The sequence below is a fragment of the Rhinolophus sinicus genome, linkage group LG01 (genome assembly GCF_036562045.2).
Source record: "Rhinolophus sinicus isolate RSC01 linkage group LG01, ASM3656204v1, whole genome shotgun sequence".
NCBI classification, from domain to species: domain Eukaryota; kingdom Metazoa; phylum Chordata; class Mammalia; order Chiroptera; family Rhinolophidae; genus Rhinolophus; species Rhinolophus sinicus.
The window spans coordinates 199,858,573-199,878,441 of NC_133751.1; the positions used below are offsets into that span (position 1 = coordinate 199,858,573).

Here is a 19,869-nt window from a genome sequence, read left to right on the forward strand (position 1 = left end):
CAGCCATCAGGGGGCTGAGGAAAAGCAAGATCTGGACAGCTCCAGAAAGATCTGAAGTGGAGAATCAGGATCCCCAACAACCCAGCTCACTGGCCTGAAACTAGGTTTGGGGGGGCTTCTGAGAGGCTCTGAGCTTCAAGGATTGGGGCTGGGCAGAGACAGTTGGGAGTCCAGGGGCTTGGAGAAGCAGGGGGCTCACTTCACAGAGGGTTCCCAGCCACCTCAATTTTTTCAAGGCTCCCAGAATATTAAAACATGGAAAGATGTCAAAACAGGGCCACGAGAACTGTGGCATATTTTAATAATCATACTCAATAAATGAGCTCTTTTACTACACAAGCAAATAAAACGGCGATTGTGGCACTCTAGGATTTATGGAAAGTATGAATTCCAAGTGCGCTGCAGGAGGGACATGGGACATGCGACGTGCCTGTGTGGCTGGCAACATCTTTGTATTCTGTCAGTGCACCCATCTCCTGGACACTCGGAGATACTGTCAAAAGTGTAAATTTGAGTCCTTTATGAATGCGGCGCCCTCCTCTCCTTGCTCAAGTACTCCAAGGGACGAAGCCATCACTGGTCATCCCATGATATTTGTTATTACCTGTCCTGCTTTGCTCTGGAGAAGACACAGAGAGACCTCCTCTCTGCGCCTGGCTGGCAGTCAAGGAGGGTGGGGTGGCCTAGGGTGGGGTGGCCTAGGATGAGTTGGCAGCTTGATCGCTCACCAAACACCAGGGTTTGTTCAGGACATTTTCTCTGAGTCAGCCCTTGTGATAAGACAGGTGGGAGCTTCTAGGTAAGTCAGCTTTTAGACTCTTACTGTCAGGAGGCTTGATTTCAGAATTTGAGAGTTCCTTAAGAAAACTATTGTAGCTTTTGACAGAACTGTAGTCATTCTAGGAGCCAAAATAGCAGAGACAGTGATAGATAGGATGCTGAATATACAGCGTAGGACTGAGGGAGGCTTTATTCTCTGGCACCCCATCGCTGCTTTTATTTATTCATTCACTCAACCAGTATTTATTGAGCCCATTCTAAGTGCCAGGTCCTATGCTAAGTGCTGGAGAAATAATGGTGAGCAAACATAGACCTGGTCCCCTTCCAGATGCAGCCTACAGTGCAGTGCAGGGCAGGGACCCTGACGGCATGTGTAGTGTAAACATCATGATGCAGTGTAAATAGGTACATGGTACTATGAACACATATTATGGGCTCTGACTTGGTTAGCAGGACAGGGAGGGATCTCTGAAAACAGATATTGAGCTGGATCTGAGGGATGAGAAGGGAAAAAGGAGAGGGAAGACTGTTTATGGAAGCAGCAATAGCATGTGCAAAGGCCCTGAGGTGGGAGAGAAGAGAATATAACAGACTGAGAGGGAAGTGGGGTGAGTGCAAGAGATTAGGGTGGTGTCTGGGACACCTGAGGCAGAGGGGGGCTGGGGCAAAGTCGGGGAGACCTCACAGGGCAGGCAGGAAACAAACAAAGGCAGGGCTTCTGGGCCTTCTATGTTTTCTTTCATTTTAAGAGCAATGGGAAGTCACAGAAAGGCTTTCAGCAGGAGGAGGAGACTGGGATGTCTGAAATCCCATTTGCATTTTGAAAGGTCACTCTGGCTACAGTGTTAACATCTCTGGCGGTAATTTATGCATTGCAAATCCTATAAGAAGGGTTAGTATTCAGTTACCGGAAACAGAAGCTGATGCCTTACAGCCAGATCTGGTTTTGAATCCCAGCTTCATGCCTCATTTCTGGCATGGCCTCAGGCAGACCAACCTTTCAGAGCCTGAAACTGACTGATTACCTCATACATAAAATGGGATAATCATACCTCCTTCTGTGGTTGTTGTAAAGGTAAGAAAATTAAAGTTAATACATAGTCTTGCTTGACACACTGAAAACTCTCCTTGAGATTTTTAAAAGTAGAAACCTACTTTGATATTATATATGGTATAAAAAAACAAAATTCAGCAGGTCATATGGACTTTCAGCTTTACTAGGAGAAGACATTTGGACTTCACCTGAACTTCACCTTTCTACAGATTAATAGTCTGGAAATACCTTCTCCTGTGTCTTGGAAACAACAATAATAAAACAACCACTTATTAAACTGTTTGCACACGGTGCTGCAGTCACACCCTCTGGTTTTGGCATTTATCAGATGATAGACCATGGAGAGATGTATAAGCAGAAAACATACAAATGACACATAAGCTTTACAAATAGAAAAACAAAGAAGTAAGCCATTGGCTGTTGGGTAAGTGCATTTATTGGTGATGAATAAGAGACAGCCGGTGTCTTATATTAATATTTAGCCAGAGTGGGTACGGGAAGGCAGCCTTCTGTTTTGGTCCATCCAGATTTGGACATTTCAGCGTTCTCATCTCTGAAAACTGCCTAGGGCCTTGCTGCAATGGCATTCCAATTGACCTTAAGTCAAGGGTGTTGCAAAAAGACTCAAGAGCCAAGTTTAGGAGGCTCTTACTGGCCAGTGGTGAGACAATGTGAGTACCACACATATGAAATATACCAAATATGTTGAAATTTTTGAGTTAATGATACTGATAAAAAACATTAATCACCATTACAAGGCGATATGAAAGCAACACATTATTTTGAAAACTTGTGAATAAAGGAAAGGAACCAAACATTTGTCCTGCCTTTCTGACATGAACCACACCAAATAATAGATGAGGGGAGGTCTTTCTTTATAGAAATAGTTCAGCTGATAGGCTAGAAAGATTCCTCCATTCCCCATTATGTGCCTCTTGGTGGAAGAACACAGAGAAATAAGATTAAAAAAAAAATTAATAGGATACACATGAACCAGATTCAATAACACATTATTTTTTGGAAATGGAAAAGATAGAGAAAAATGTCAAATGACATAGACTATGGGAAACAACAGGACAAAGGGTCCAGTTCCTAAAAGAAAAGAATTGAAAGGGAAAAAGGAGATGGAGGGGGAAACCCCTAGACTTAAAAAGACTTTTTGAGCCATATTACCCAATTGCAATGTGTGGATTCAAACAAACTGTAAAAATCTTTTTAAAACATTGACGAGATAATCGGAAACTTGAACATTGGTGGGATATTGTGATATCTTGACGATTTTAAGGGATTATGATTAATTGTTTAGGTATGCTATTAGTATTGCAGTTAAGTTTAAAAAAGAGAAAGTTCTTATTTTCAGCAATACAAACTAAAATATGTGCACATGAATGACATGGTATCTATCATTTGCTTCACAATTACAGGAGGGGGATATGCAAGATGGAGGTCTAGATAAAGCAATTAGCCAAGAGCTCATAGTTGGTGAACGTAGGCCATGGGCTCATGGGAGTTTGATATTTTCCATAATAGAAAGTTAAAAAAAAAATCCAGGGGCAGCTGGTTAGCTCCGTTGGTTAGTGCGTGGTGCTCTTAACACAAGGTTACTGGTTCAATCCCCACATGGGCCACTGTGAGCTGCGCCCTCCATAACTAGATTGAAACAACTACTTGGAGCTGATGGGTCCTGGAAAAGCCACACTTAAAATAAGTAAAAGTTAAAAAAAAAATCCATTGGCCAATCCAACATCCGTCTGTCCCTTTCTTTTAATATGAAAACATTAATAATCATAATATTATATTAATATCTGGAGGCTGGCCTTGGCAAGTAGGAAACCTGGATTCTAATCCACTTTCCCATTCACCAGCTAAATGACTTTGTAACTTCAGCTCCCCAGCTTGTCCTTTGGGAAATGAGGGGCAGGGATGATTTCTAACGTGGATTCTTACAGTGATTAAGAGATTTGGGTCCTGCAGTCTGACTGTCTGGGTTGGAATCCCAGCTTTCAGATATGTATCATTGGGTAAATTTACTTAATCCCTGCAGAGCTTCAGCTTCTAGATTTTGTAAAATGGGAAGAACCAGAATGCTTACCTCAAAGGGTTCTTGTGAGAATGAAAAGAGCTATGGAATGCATTTATTCCATAAACCTAGCCTCTGGCTCTGGGAAGGGCAGAACAGTTTGGAGCCTGAAGGGAGATCACAGACAACACATAGTAAACACCAAATAAGCAGCAGGATTTCAGACAGGAAGAACTGTGGAGAAAACACTATACAGCAATTTCATGGAAAGCAACGTTGCAGGATGGTGGGCTGCAACAATAAATGGGTCGATGGGGTTGAGGGAAGTTGCCTGCCATGGATGCATGGATGATGGGGCCTTCCTCGGGTCCTAGTGGTTCTCAGCTGGTTGATTTCATCTCCCATCTCCCATGGCTCCCCATCTGGCCATGTGTGGAGATTTTTGGTTGCCAAACTATGGCGGGGAGGTCATTCTGGCATCTAACGGGTAAAGGGGCCGGATGCTGCTCAGCGTCCTACAACGCAGAGCACCGTCCCCAATCCCCCAAATTATCTAGTCCGATAGTCAGTGGCAAGGTTGAGAAATCCTGCTACAGACAGAACAGCAAGGGCAAGGATCCTGCGTGGGAAGAGAGCTTGCTGAGGTCCAGTGCATAGAGAAATCCCTGGTGGTTGTGTAAACCAGGATGAAGTGTGCTAGGCTGGGCTAGCTGATGGGGCGCTTTTTAGGGCACGGTGAGGAACCTGGAATTATCCCCAAAGCAGTGGGCAGCCCTTGGAGAGTTATACGCAGGGGAGGAAGGTAACCCATGTAATGCGCTTAGTACATTTAAGAGCTGAAACAAATATTGTCTACTATTATCATCCCCCCCTTTGTGTCTTCCCTACTTGCCCCAGCTGCAACTCGGGCCTCAGCGGGACCGCAGTGACTCCTCCTGGCCAGTAGGGGGCGCCGGCCGGCACTTGGCCTCCGGCCGCCCGGGGCGGGCCTCCTCTTGCCGTCCCCCTTCCTCGTCTTTTCCCCTCTGGAGAAGTCGGGAAGGTGGCGGCGGCAGCGGCGGCGGTCGTCCCGGCCGGGCCGGTGGTGTAGCCCGTCAGCCCGCGCTCCGCAGCGCCCGCGCCGCGCCCAGCCCAGTCGAGTCGAGCGGCGGCGGCCAGGTCGGGCGCGGGCGGCGCGCGCGGACGGAGGGCGGCGGCCGCGGCCAGGGCGGCCCGTGGGACCGCGGGCCCCCGGCGCAGCGCCGCCCGGCTCCCGGCCCTGCCGGCCTCCTCCCTCGGCGCCGCGGCCATGGCGGCCAGCGCGAAGCGGAAGCAGGAGGAGAAGCACCTGAAGATGCTGCGGGACATGACCGGCCTCCCGCACAACCGAAAGTGCTTCGACTGCGACCAGCGCGGCCCCACCTACGTGAACATGACGGTCGGCTCCTTCGTCTGCACCTCCTGCTCCGGCAGCCTGTGAGTGGGGGCCGCGGGGCGGGCGTGGGCCCTTCCCCGGGAGGCGGGAGGGGGCGGCCGGCGGGGCCCCTGCTGGGCCGGGGGCGGCAGTTGGGGCGCGGGCTCGCGTGCGGGGCGGCTGCGGCCGGCGGGTGGGATGCGCTCGGCCCCGGCCGCGGGGCTGGGGATGCGCTTTCGCTTTCGCCGGGCGAGGGTCCAGGCTGTGGGCAGCCTGCGTGGGTGGGGCGTGGGCGGGGTTGGGGTCCGGATGGGGCGCCGGGGTCCAGCATCTCCGGTCCGCGGGGAGCCCGGCGCCACCTCCCTCGGGCCGCCGCGCTCCGGGGCGCAGACCCGATGGAGCGGTCGGGGAAAGGCCGGCGGAGCCTGGGGAGGACCGTGGGTCCTTTGTGCGCCCCGCCTCTCGGCGGCACCTGCCGGCGCCCGTGGAGTGGGAGGGGGCAGCTGGCGTGGGAGGGGGCAGCTGGCGTGGGAGGGGGCCGGGACGACACAGAGCCTGGCTGCCCCCCCGCGGGCCAAGAGGACCTAGGTCACAGGAGAAAGCGGGCACTTAGAGATAGTGGCGGGATTACACTGTCTTGAAGGCAGAGGTGTGAATCCCAGGGGAAAAAGTGAAAGGATTATTTTCGGAAGAGGGAAGGAGAGAAGCAGATGTGAGGTTGAGGGTCTCCTTGTGGCCCAAAGAGAGTCTTGAGGAGCTTGGGGAAAGTTTTAATGCAAATAAAGTGTCGACGAGGAGCCGTGTTATTCTAAACATGGGGGTGGTATCTGTGAGATTCCTCTATCAATACCCAAGCGTCCTGACTGTGTATAGAAATGGAAAGACAGCCCTTGTTTCAGAGACGTCTTCAATTACTAGGATGGTTTGTATTTGTCCTTTGCTTCATTGAGCTTTATTTTGATAAGATGTTTGTTGCTGTGAAATTCCTTTTGGAAAGTTTGCAGGTGAGTTTGGAACCGATGATAAGTTGCTTTCACGCACTAATTGTCACAGATTCAAAGTAAGTTATCAACGCAGTGGTAGTTACTAAATATTTTTAAAAGCTTTGTTGTTCCAAAACATCTGAAGTTTTTTCATTTGTACCATTCCTTCAAATAAAATAATGTGGTTACCCCCTCCCCAAATTGAAAAAACTCTGTAAGATTAGTATTGAGACAAAGTACATGATATATGAGAAAACTCATATTTGGAAAATGCAGGACTTAGTGTACGAGCCACTTTTTTTTTGTTAAGTTGGGCAAAGAGGCATTATTAGTCTTCCATGACTATTATTTCGTCAAGTATTTATTGGGTGCTCAGTAGGCTCTGTGTGAAGGCTTGGGGTGTTCTGATAAGTACAGCAAAATCCTTGTTTTCTTGGTGCTTATGTTCTAGGGGAGGAGGTGATAATGCATAAGTAATTAAATGAGAAAAATGTCAGCGGTAAGTATGCACTAAATAGTGTGATGGGAGAGACCTTGTCTGAGAGCTGCTTTCAGATTGTGTAGTCGGGAGAAGTACCCGGAGGAGTTGACAATTAATGATATTATCGAATTGCCTCAGAATCTTGGAGGTTGTCTGGTTCATGCTTTTCATTTACAAATATTGGACAACTTTGATTCTGAAACTAAGCCAATAGTCCCATTCGTTTTCAGTATATTTGACTTTTATTATGTGCATAAGTATGGCCTGCATTTATGAAACACAAGTCCTTTTATAGTATTTGGTTTGAAAAATGTATGTATATATATTTACTGTTCTGGATTTCTGACATTTCGGTGTAGCCCTTTGTAAGTATATCAGGGCAACATTTAGTTTATTGCAGAAAATGTATAATTATCAAGAAATATTTATAAATTTCTTCTAGATTACACGTCTCAGAAACATTCTATATTAAAGTATACTTCAGTATGATGACAATTGTTTACTTTAATGGAATTTAATGTGTAATAAATAGGGCTTCATATCTCTGTTGAGTGGTGATTCCACAAATACCCATTGCTCACTTAGCCTGTGTCATACACCATGGGAGGCACTGGTGTTACTTGGAGTCGCCTATCCTTGAGGAGCCTGCATTCTAAGAGTATAAACTTAGTACATTGTAACATTTCCTTTCTCTGAATGAAATATGTAAATGACAGGGAAAGTTTCACAGAGGATTGGATGCCTGAGCAAAGACCACTAAAGACAAGATCCATGTGGCAGGCGGGTTCGTGTATTTTAAAGAACAAGTATTTATGAGCTAGGTAAACCTGGTTTTGAATCCTGGTTAGTTATGTGGTATTGAGAATGTCACTCAGTCTCTTTGAACTTGAGTTTTCTTATCTATGAAGTGGTGAGGATAAGCTTTACCTTGTAGATTTCGGATGTAGATTAGTTTTCAGTATTTGAGATAATGTGTGTTTAACGGCTCCTGCAATGGCTGGTACATAATGGATGCCCAGTAGATGAGAGACATTAGTAATAACAAGGGGGAGAGGATGTCCCATGGAGTAGAGAACAATATGTGAAAGACATAGAAATGAGAGGCATCTTTAATCTCCATTTTGATTGTTTTAGATGTAACGCAAAACCTGACTCAAGTTGGTTTTAAAATACGAAGGGAATTTATCATTTGGTTTTAATTTTAAGTAAGACTTTATCCAATGGCTGAATGATGTTGCCTAGATTTCCCTCATCCAGAAATGGCTGCCTCCAGCTCCTGGAGCTATGTACTCCTGTTCCAACTTTTCCAGAAATTGTGCAGTTCACTCGGGATTCACATAGGTCATAGGGCTACCTTGAACCAGTGCCTTTATTGGTCACACGTTCTACACTGGCTTCATTGGAACAACAAGGATCCCCAAACAGAGTTCGTAAATCAGAAATCTGGGATTCCTGGGAAGGAACGGATGCCGGATCAGATGTCTGCTGCAGAAATATTGAAGGGACAATAAGTAGCTCTTAAGGGTTTTTTTCCTTTGAAAAGCAGTAGTGCAGGAAAATACCTTAAGAATAACAACCATCGCGTCTACCAATAATTATATATTTATTATTCAGATGACATGGTATAATTAAAAGAGTATGAATTTTGAAGTCAGATTTTGACATTGCCACTAGCTTTGGGACTTATGGCAAGGTATGAAGCCAGGCCGCAATGTGCTGGTTGGCCTGGATCTATCCTCTCAGCCTCAGTTTCTTTATTTGTGGTAAGATGATAATGTATAGTTTAAGATTGTTATGAAGATTAAATGTTACGGTTCACTGAGCAGTGAATATATGTGTATTAAATAAGGCATGCTAGCTGCCACTGGGAACCCTGGTGTGCCTAGAAAATGCTGGTACACAGTAAACCGTGTCTACTATCGGAATTCTAACTTTTACGATAGTTATGTACCTTTTATCATGTAACAATCTTTGTTTAAATAAATGTTAATATTACTAGACTCAGAGCTAATCTTTTTTCCCTAGAGTGCTGTCCTATATCATGTTCATTCGGGGTATGTAACAATTCAAATTGTGAAACTTTAAAATAGACTTTAGGTTTAGATGTAGTTAAACTTCATTATTGAGGGAGAAAGGGGGTGATGTAACAGATTGATTGGTCACTTTCTTTCAGGTTCTATCTTCAGAAATCCTTAAAATTATGAATTGACACTCTGTTGCAGCTGATAATAAAATATTGCCTTCCTGTTAAAGATGTTTCAGTTGAATTAAAGACTAGTTTTAGACCAAATTATTTGTTTTGTGTAGAGTAACATTAATTTAATCAGTAAATAATATAAGAATTGTTCTATCCTTAAAAAAGAATTCATAAATTTTTCAGAGAGGATTTAGATAAAATAAAAAAGTAACATTTGAGAAACACTTTGTTTCTCTTAATACCAGCTATTTTATCTGGACAAGTATTTGAACTTGGAATTTCACAAGTGGATAAATGTAGCTAGATAAATTATACTTTGTTAATTTTGTGTGCATTTTGACTTTTGGTGAATATTGCAAGAATTTTAACTTTTTTAAATTAAAGTTGGACGGATGAAAAGAGGCATTTGATTGTCTTTTATACAATTATTAGCATTAGAGTGGATTGCAATCAAGTAGCCTTTAGGAGCTCTGCTTATAGTATTTAGGACCTTACATCTTTTCCCACCTTTTTTAGTACTCTTCATTCAGGGAGATATTTTGACAAAGTAGTACAATTTCAGTTTACTGTAAGTGAGAAAACTGATACATTGTTGCAAGCTCTTTGATGGGGAAGTATGAAAATCAGTACAACTAACAATGTGGGAAGATATGAACACTTCCTTATTTCTCTCTTCAAAGCTTGATCTCTTAATAAATTTTGGTGGCTCTAAATTGGAACACTTAACTTGGAACAGTTGTATTCAGTAGGTACATACTGTGTTTACTCGAAAATAAGACCTAGCTGGACAATCAGCTCTAATGCGTCTTTTGGAGCAAAAATTAATATAAGACCCGGTCTTATTTTTACTATAAGACCGGGTCTTAATATAAGACCAAATATAATATAATATAATAAAATATAATATAAGACCGGGTCTTATATTAATTTTTGCTCCAAAAGACGCATTAGAGCTGATTGTCCAGCAAGGTCTTATTTTCGGGGAAATAGGGTACTTATATCAAAAGATTGCTAGTGTTTCGTAAAGAAACTTGATATTTTTGAAATGTAAAAATTACTCAAGTTTTTTAGGAATGCTTTTTTCATCAGTTAAAGAAAACAACCTGTATGTCAGTTAAGTTTAATTTTGACAGGAGCTGTTTTTATTTCATTCTTTTTAAATTTTTATTTCAATTTTAATTTTTATCAAAAGAATACATGCACATAATTTAAAAAGGGAAAGGCTTATAGGGAGCAAAACCAGTCACCTGCTTCTCCATTTCTGATCGCCATAGACAATGGCTTTGAACTCTTGTCTGTTTCCTCCTTCTGTATTTATCTTAATATTTCTAAGTAACATACTCAAAATGTAGCTTTTTTTTTCAGTTTTAGCTTTTACTGACTATTGTACAAGGAGGAAGGTAAGGATTAGACCCTTTTAACACTTACCTTATTCCACTATACTTTGCTTCTACCGTTAGTATAATTATATCCCAATTTTTGATTAAATCACTATTCAGTATTTGTCTTATTGCAACTGTGTACGGATTATTCTCAGCTGTGTTAAGTAGGTAGTATATTACTACTACTACAGATATTTTTCTTTTTGTACAACCTTCTTCTTCCTGAAATTGATAATTGTCTAGTTTTCTTCATTTGCTTTGTTTTCCATATATACTCGTATAACGTTAGTATATTCCCAGATAAATGATCTGTCTGAGGTATAAAACTTCTTTCAATATGATCAGACACGTTAGATACCCCCCCCCCCCAAACCTTTTCTGGGTACTTCTGTCATCCTCTGGTGTGGAAATGCTCTAGTCCTGCTGTGCAGCTGTCATCCTGGGACTTTCCTTCTGTCGCCATCATAACACGCCTAACCTCTGTGCCAGCCATTCCCGGGATCCCCACATCTCCATCAGCCTTCTGATGAAAGGTTAATGGGAGATCATTTTTGATCATTTTGGTCTCAGCTACGTGGCTGAGAATGTCTTATTCTGCCCTCCTTTTTAACTTAATAGTTCGTCTGTGCTCACAAAGGTGAAATATTCTGCCCTTGGAATGTTTAAGGCATTGCTTAGTTGTCTTCAAACCTGCAGTATTGCTGTCTGGCTATTTTTACCACTGGTTTTTTTGTGTCCCTTCCCCCCCCCCCCCCCCTTTGGGAGTATGTATGATCCTCTTTTTTCAGTCCCACTGTTTTGAATTTTCTATTGAAGTATTTTGATATAGATCTTTTGTTCAATGTTTAGACATTTTTGGGACTCGTTGGTTTGGAAACTCATACTTTTTTTAGTTCAAAGATATTTTCTCTGATCTTCTTGTTGGGGAAAAAGCCTGGCTGCCCCTCTTCCAGGAGCCATGTTGAGGCCGTGGACTGGGGGCATAGAATTAGCGTTCAGCATGTGGGGTGCCAGACGAGCCCCCAGTTTTTAGTATGGTACCTAATAGCAGTCTTCCTTTGGACTCTTGTCTGTTCCCTCCTCGGTATTTACCTTAATATTTCTGTTAAGATGCCTGAGTTCAGAGTCTGCTTGGTGTCATCTCTGCATGTTAAATGTCCTTCAGATTTTTCTGCCTGCGGCCTGGTACATAGGGGTAGTCTTGTGGCTTTTGGGGAACAGGCTGTTTTTGACCCTGTGTAAATTGTCGCCCCTTCTGATTCCTTTGGTAATCTTTCCAAGGTTCTGTGGTAGTTGTCTTCCCCCACGTCTGTGGGAGCTTCCACTTTGGCTTTCTCGATTCTGTAGTCAGTTGCTGCTGGTATATTCACGTCTAATCATCTTAGTTTTCTTCGAGAACCATAGTGTGCTCTTGGGCTCTCCCTTGTTCTCTGTCCCTCTGTCTCTGTGATAAGACCAAGCCGGACAATCAGCTGTAATGCATCTTTTGGAGCAAAAATTAATATAAGACCTGGTCTTATTTTTACTATAAGACCGGGTCTTAATATAAGACCGAATATAATATAATATATAATAAAATATAATATAATACCGAGTCTTATATTAATTTTTGGTCCAAAAGATGCATTAGAGCTGATTGTCCAGCTAGGTCTTGTTTTCGGGGAAACAGGGTACTTATATAAAAAGAGTGCTAGTGTTCTGTAAAGAAACTTGATATTTTTGAAATGTAAAAATTACTCAAGTTTTTTAGGAATGCTTTTTTCATCAGTTAAAGAAAACAATCTATATGTCAGTTAAGTTTTATTCCTCTGCTTTTTATTCCTCTGCTGTCTTTTTATTCCTCTGCTGGCATTTCAGTGGGGTTTAGAGAGAGAGAGTGAGGTCACTCTTGGCTTTTGTCCACTTTTAACTAGAATATCTTAATTCATTTAAATTGTTACTTGAGTATTTTTTTAGATGATTGCCCTAAGTGTGTTACAAGGACCTTACAGTGTAATATTTTTGACTTTCAAAAAAATCCCCAAATAATAATTGTGGTTTACACTATGGGTGTGTGTGTGTGTGTGTGTGTGTGTGTACGTATTTTCAGTGTTTTCAACTTAGGTTCTGGATAATATTTTGGACTATCCGATACATACAGTGCTTGGCGTCAACAGTCTGTAGAATCTTGATAGAATCTTGATAACCTGTTAAAGCCATCTTCCATCTGTTGTAGATTTTAAATGTATAATTTTTATAATATGAAACATTATATGGAATATCTTTACTTAATAGGATTGGAATAGATCTTAATGTCAAATTAACTTTATTACTTTATGCCAACAATAGCAACCACATAAAATTTCCATAGCCTATTACAGTGTTTTAACCAACTTCTCCCCCAGCAGGAGAAAAACAATTAATAAAACTAAATAAGCTTTCTTAATCATCCAGCACATATTGTCATTTGAGTTGAACAAATGGCGATTAGCAAGATTGAGGCATAGTTAAGAGCAGCGTACTGGCGGACAGATGGAGTGAGTCACACCATCTGGTTGCAGTCATACCTGGGTGGTGGTCGTTAACACGAGCTCTCCTGGGGATCTGCATGTGACTTAATTATCCTGCAGAAACATATTGGGCTCCACCAGTAGGTGACTTTGGAACTTCTTGAAACCAATTAGCTGGCAAACATGCTATCAAAATATCAATACTACTGTTACTAAATGAGTCATTATTTAAAAAAATTTTTGCAGTAAACTGGAGATTTAAAATGTGTTTTTTAGAATCTGGAATGGGTGGTACTTTAATATTGGCACTGTAAAAATGTGTGGTATAAATCTGCCCCAAACTTTTATCCAATAGTTATGACTAATGTCATTACAGTAAAGTGTTTTATAAACACTGAATTCACATGGCAGTTACACTAGGCTTAGCAAAAGAGGGAAGTGGCACCAGCTTCCAGGAACACACCTTAAAAATAACTAGATAAATAAAAATTCAGTTTGATCAATTAAAATTTTGTTTATCTAAATGATCAAACCCAGTAGGTGAACGTGTTCTGCTAATGAGAAAAATGAGTGCCCCCTTTACTCAGCACAGTACCTTTAAGATTAATCCAAGTTAGTCATTACGTGTATCAGTCATTTTTGTTTCTCCTTTTTGCTGAGTAGTATTCCATTGCTTGTGTATTTTGCATTTCCCATTTGAGGGACAATTGGGTTGTTTCTAGTTTTTGATGCATATGAATAAATCTGCTACAAGTATTTATGTACAGATTTGGGGGTGAACATAGTTTTTATTTCACCTGGGTAAATACCTACAAGTAGGTTTACTTGTCATAAGGCAAGGGCGTATTTATTTTTTTGTTTTGATTTGATTTTCCTTTTATGCTGGGTTGGAAGCTGTAAATTCCGTGTGTGTGTGTGTGTGTGTGTGTGTGTGTGTGTGTGTGTGTTTGTTTAAGGTCACCATTGAAATGTTATTCTCCATAGTAGCATTCTAGAGTTGATCAGTATTTTAACCTTCCCCTAATGATGCAAGGTGTTTAAAAATACAAAGTACCCTCACTTAAGTGCTATTGCTGATGAGATGTTATCCCCCCCCATAAATTGGATATTTTTTAATCAGATGATGTTTGTTTAGATTTGCCTAAGTATTTACCAGTTTCTTTGCTCACCCCTTTGTGTCTTACAACCTTCGTGGGGTCATTTTTTTTCCTTCTTAGAGTATGTACAATATGTTTCTTGAGTGAAGATCTCCTGGGGTAAACTCTTGGTTTTTATTTATCTGAAAGTATCATTATTTTGATCTTACACTTCAAACATAGTTTTGTTGGGTTCACATCTGTTATTTTTTCTTACTGCATAAAGATAATATTCCACTGTCTTCTGGTTTCTAGTTTCTTGGATCCTTTTCTTTTTCTTCTGTTCATTTATTTTTTCTAGTTTTTGTTCTTTTTTCTTCTGGTTTCTATTGACAAGTCTGCTTTTAATCCAATTATTATTCCTTTGTCTTTTCTCTCTGATTGCTTTTAAGATGTTCTTTTTGTGTTTGAAGTTTCACCAAAATGTTTCCAACTGTGGATTTTATTCTGATTTTGGTAAGTTATGCTTCCTCTATCTGTAGATGCATGCCTTTCATTGGATCTGAAAAATCTCCGCTCTTATCTCTTCAAATATCACTTCCTTTATTCTTTCAGTTCTCTCCAAAGCAAGGTTGTTGGTTAGATATATGTTATACCTCCTAATGTCCTCTTTTTTTCCTTCCCCCCCAAACGCTTGTCTTTTCTGCCCCTTACAGCCTGCGCTGCCCTCTTGGTTTCTTCTTTGCTGTGTCTAATCTGCTCTTTAACTGATTTGTTGCATTTTTAATTTCTACATTTATAATTTTTTATTTCTAAGAGTTCTGACTTTTGAATTTGCCTAGTTATTCTGATAATTAGATATCTCTGTGTATTTTATTTCATCTTATTTATTTTAATGTTTCCTGTATACTGTTTATTTTACATTATATATTTGATAATCCCAATATTAAAAGTCTGAGGAAGAGGTGGTATAAATCTGTTATTTCTACTGACTCAGGCTCAGTGGATTGTTTTGTTGTGTGATGATTTTTATTGCAACTTAATATTTTATTGAGTTTAATATTTCCAAATCCTGGTAGTATAGATTGGAAATGCATCTATTTCTCTTGAGAGGATTTGCATTTTTTCCCACGGGGATATAAGGATTAAATATGCAAAATGCCAGTCTGGATATTTTATAATATTAATTTTCTTTTGCTGTATCAACTTGTATTTTGCCTGCCAAATTTTATAAGCACACTTGACATCATATAGTCATTCTTGGTTATTTTTTGTGGCTACAACTTAGTCTTTTAATTTAAAATTTATATATTCTATACAGATTTTAAACTTACGTATTATCATTTCATAGAAAAGTATTCATTTCTATTTTCTGTTATTATAGAAACAGTAAATTATGGGATAATTTAAGTTTTTGTTGTGTGTGGAGTGAATGTGTACAATGTTTTGTATAAGGTTGAACCTAGGTAGAAGTTATTACATCTCAATAGAGATCCAAAGGAATTCCACTAACTTTTTTTGCTTGATAATTAACATATTTGAGATATTTAGAACAGTGATTCTCAACTAGAGGGATTTTTACCACCCCCTCCCCGTGGGGGAGATTTGGCATTATCTGGAAAACATTTTTGATTGCCTCTACTGGATTGGGGGTGCTGCTGGCATTCAGTGTGCAGAGGCCAGGGGTGTCACTCTCCATCTTACAATGCACAGGGCAGCCTCCTTTCCCCCCAGTAAAGAGTTGTCTGGCCCAAAATGTTAATAGTGCCAAAGTGGAGACACCTTGAATTAGAGAAATGAAGATGAAGTGTTGATGCTGGTACCATGTTTCCCCGAAAATAAGACTAGGCCTTATATTAATTTTTGCTCCAAAAGACACATTAGGGCTTATGTTCAGGGGATGTCATCCTGAAAAATCGTGCTAGGGCTTGTTTTCGGGGTAGGTCTTTTTTTCAGGGTAACATGGTAGGTATATTTGGGAAAAAAGGTTTTCCAGGCCTTTTAAAGAAAAACTGAGAGAAAGACTTAGAAAGGAAAATTCCTTTTTCCTAACCTATTTTCTTTCTCTAATTCTTAGCACAAACATTCACATCCATAAAGCCAGGACTAAATTTTTTACTATTTCTACTAGTCAGTTGGACTTCCTATTATTTCTTACTATTTGTTACAGGGTAACACAAATTCATTGTAGGAAACTTGGAGAGAATAGAAAAAAATCATTCAATCCATTACTTGTATGCAAGGACTGTTACGATTTTGCAGAATTTGGTTTGTCTGTTTTCTTTACAGATACTTTTTATATAGTTCTGATAATGTTATGTAATTCTTAAATTAAAATCTAAGCATAACTGTGCATAATATTATGCAGTTTTATTGTCATTTATTTAACCATTTCCCCTTTGGTATAGAAGTGTTTCTAATGTTTTCCGATGATGAGCATTTTGTACACAGTTAGTTTGCTATGTTTCAGATTCCTTCTTTAGAAGAGATTCCTAAAAGAGTATTACTGGGTCAAAAGGCGTGAATGAGGTTCTTGGTACATTGGTAAATTTATCCTGTTATCAGTGTGTGAAGACTGCTCACTTTCATTGCAGACCCATCAGTCTGCATTCTACTGAAGAGACTGAAAAAGTCAGTGTTTAACTTTTTTTTACCAAATTATTTTATAAGCACATAATATCCACGTAGAAAGTTTTTGGAGGCTTAAAGAAGAGAAAAATACTTGTACATCTGTGCATTAAGAATGTAGTTAATCTGCATGAATAAATGGAATATACAGAAATCAACATGAGCAAATGTAATACTTCCTCAATTTACGTAATTAATGTGGTCTTGTAGAATTGTGTCTACTTGTTTTGTAAATCAAATCCTACTTTAAGTGTACTGAGAAAGCTCATTTAAAGAAATCCTGTAGTAAGTGTTCTTGATAAGTGGGGAAAAAATGTCCTTTCATAGTTTGGTTATGAGCACATTCTGGTTGTATTTGTTTCATAAGTTCAAAATTTTGTTCACTTAAGTAATGAATACTTTCTTGATGCATAAATGGACCCTGTGATATGGTAGGAATTCGAGATGTATGACTGAATAAGTAATACACTGGACTGCTTTCATGAGATCACGTTTGTGTCATGTAATTTAAAAAGAACTAGGGATTTCTTCATGTAATGATTTGAGAAGTTTAGGGGTATGATTTGTTGCTCCAAAATTTCTATCCAAACCATACGCCTGGTAACCGTGTTTGATATTTTCTCATTAGAAAGTAATTATTTTACTGTAGAGGAGCTGGGAAGGTAAAGGATTGGCTGGGACAAGGAGGCGTTAGGGAACGAGGAGAGATGGAGTAGCTGAGCGGGAGAGACAGAGGGATTTGAGAGAACAGTAACTTAATTCTTTCAGTTGTTTTGGAGCTAGGTAGGGTGTAAATACATATCATACATTAATGAGCTTCCCTGAAAATGGTGAATTTAGTCTTGTTCCCATATTAAGGATGAGTTGGAAAACAAAGTGTCATGCTGTAAATGAATAATACTGACTTTCCAAATTTTCCCTTTTGGAAATTTAAAAGTAATCTTGAAAGCCTTAATTTGTTATTGCAAATTGTAAAGGTACTTGAAAGTAATTGACGCTGTAGCTATTTTTTCATAGTTAAATTTGATAGTTTCACTAGGATGAAATTGCTGTGTTCAGTTTCTCTTGCTGTGAAATCTTAATTTCTGTAGTATGACTTACCAAGAACTACAGGGAAAATAATTTGTTAATTTAAAATGTAAACAAAGCAAAACAGCGCAACAAAATCTAACTTAACGTTTCTCCACTTTGAAATGTGAAACAGATAAAGTGCAGCTTGTCATAATTCAAAGCATGATCTGAAAAGGGCGCCTGCCATCTATCTCTGACAGGAGGAAGAGAAAGAAGCAGCTGCATATAAAAGTTGAGCTTCTGTTAATTTTGAATCTCCTTATTGTTTTTGATTTGGACTACTGTGAATGTCTAGAATGTTACACACCATATTTAATTATTCTAAAATGTTTCCAGAATTTTTTTGGAAGACTTGGTTCATGTGTTATTTCACCTCATTATTAAGTCATTTAATTAGCATGGATGATTGCAAGATGACTATGACAAATTCTGTAAAAATATTGCTAATCAGCTCTAAGACCTGGATTCCAAGTGAAGCCTTTACCAGCGGATATGACTCGACAGTAAACTTTGCACAAATTATGTTGTTACTTTGCATGGAGTATTTAACCCTTGTTCTTGTGGGTGGATAGCCACTTTATGGTATTTGGACAAGGTGTAAACAGTTCTTACTTTCTCCGCGTGCACTTCTATTTACTTTTTCATGTGCATATAACACATCTTCAAGAAACTTAGGATAATGTCCTCTTAAGGCCATCTATGGAGAAAAGTCTTCCAGGCTGTAAAGGACCTTAAAAGTCACTTAATCATGTATCCAGCTATTTCTTCAATCCCTTCTCCATGGCCCTGCTGTTTCTTCTTGAACACTTAACTGCCTCCCGAGGTGATGCACAATGTTCCTTGTTATCAATCCTTATTTGAATTGATGGAGATATGGGACTTTATTTTTATCGATTAATAACTTCAAGTTTCCTTAGGTTAGTTTTAATTTTCTAAATTAGCCTCAAACTTAAAGGTAGTGCTATTTGATTAGAATATTTATATAGCGCCAAACTTTTTAGGAAGTATGAAAATACTTAAAAAATTAATTAATTTTTGAATTCTTTACCGCAGAGCTCTTCACATATATTGTCTTTTCCCTCCATCAAAAACACGCGAATGCAATATTTGTATTTCCTAGAAGCTCATGTGTTACAGGGACTATGTGTTCCTAACTAGTTGGTTACTTGAATTTATCTTTAAATCTATTATTCAGTGTGGGTCTAGCCAAACTTATCTTGACATACCTGTTGTGGGGATTAATAGTTTCAAGGAATTTTAAAATACTTTTTATGAAATGAAAATACTGTTCCAAATTTAAATGTACTAGCTAAACATGTTTTTCAGTGATGTGTAATTTTAAAAGTATATAGTAATAAATTTATAAAATGTTTTCTCTCTTAGGCGAGGATTAAATCCACCACACAGGGTGAAATCTATCTCCATGACAACATTCACACAACAGGAAATTGAATTCCTGCAAAAACATGGAAATGAAGTAAGTGTTTTTACAATTTCAACTTTTTTGTTGGCAGTCATTTTAGTAAAATTTAATAAGTTGTTTGGAATGATGAAGTTCACTGTCTAAAGTTATTTTTATATTTTATACGTAGGTATTTTAGAATGTGTTTATTTAGTAATATATTTTGAATTAATAGCTGCTATCTAAAGTACTTTGCTTTTAACCTGAGGTAAAACACATTTATTTAAAATTTTTCAGTGTTGACTAGAAAAGGCATTTTTGAAGGAGTAACTGTTAATCTTTGCTTTAAAAGTTAAAAAAAGAGAGGAAAAGAAGGAACTTGGTGGTATTACTGTAAACTTGTGTTAGGCTGTTGTGTGGTCAGCTTTTACTTGAGGTCCCCTCCTTCCTTTTCACTACATTTTTAACTGTGGATGTGTACGTGATGTTTAATGTTGACCAGGTGCCCAGTACGGAGGGCCTTAATAGTTCTGAGGGGACAGCTGGTGTCATGGGGAACCCAGTTAGTTGTGAAGATTGGTAGAGGAGCTTTTCCTTCCACTCTGCTTGAATGGGCTTCCAGTAATTCCATTCTGTTTGTCTGCTTTCTTCTTTTTAGTTCCATGTTTTGCATTAGTAAAAGTGGTAATCTAATACTTGAAAAAAGAACTGTAATATTAACAAAGAAAGTGGGCATCTTTATAATCTTGGGTTAAAGATGAGCCACTCACCCCCTTGGTTAATAGTAGCCATTGTTATTTCACAGGCAAGTCTTACCACTTTCCAGAAAGGAAATGATAGTTTAGTTGTACTATTCTGGTTGCATGTTTTTGAGAGAAGAGACAGAAAAGAAGTTAAAGGTTAAGATGTTACT

At 39.5% G+C, this 19,869-nt stretch overlaps 1 protein-coding gene across 12 annotated transcripts in view; it reads left to right on the plus strand.

The window, feature by feature from the left end:
• Window positions 1–4,868: 4,868 nt before the first annotated feature.
• Window positions 4,869–19,869, plus strand: part of AGFG1 (ArfGAP with FG repeats 1) — a 71,549-nt gene continuing 56,548 nt past the window's right edge. For 4 of the 12 annotated variants that reach the window (XM_074314337.1, XM_074314351.1, XM_074314377.1 and 1 more), the window contains exons 1-2: window positions 4,870–5,309; window positions 18,938–19,031. In XM_074314337.1, coding sequence (XP_074170438.1) covers window positions 5,143–5,309; window positions 18,938–19,031 — 261 coding nt within the window. In that variant the 5' untranslated portion in view covers window positions 4,870–5,142. Of the gene's footprint in view, window positions 5,310–18,937; window positions 19,032–19,869 lie in introns of all 12 variants that reach the window. The other 8 variants (XM_074314361.1, XM_074314368.1, XM_074314384.1 and 5 more) reach the window with 3 other exon arrangements.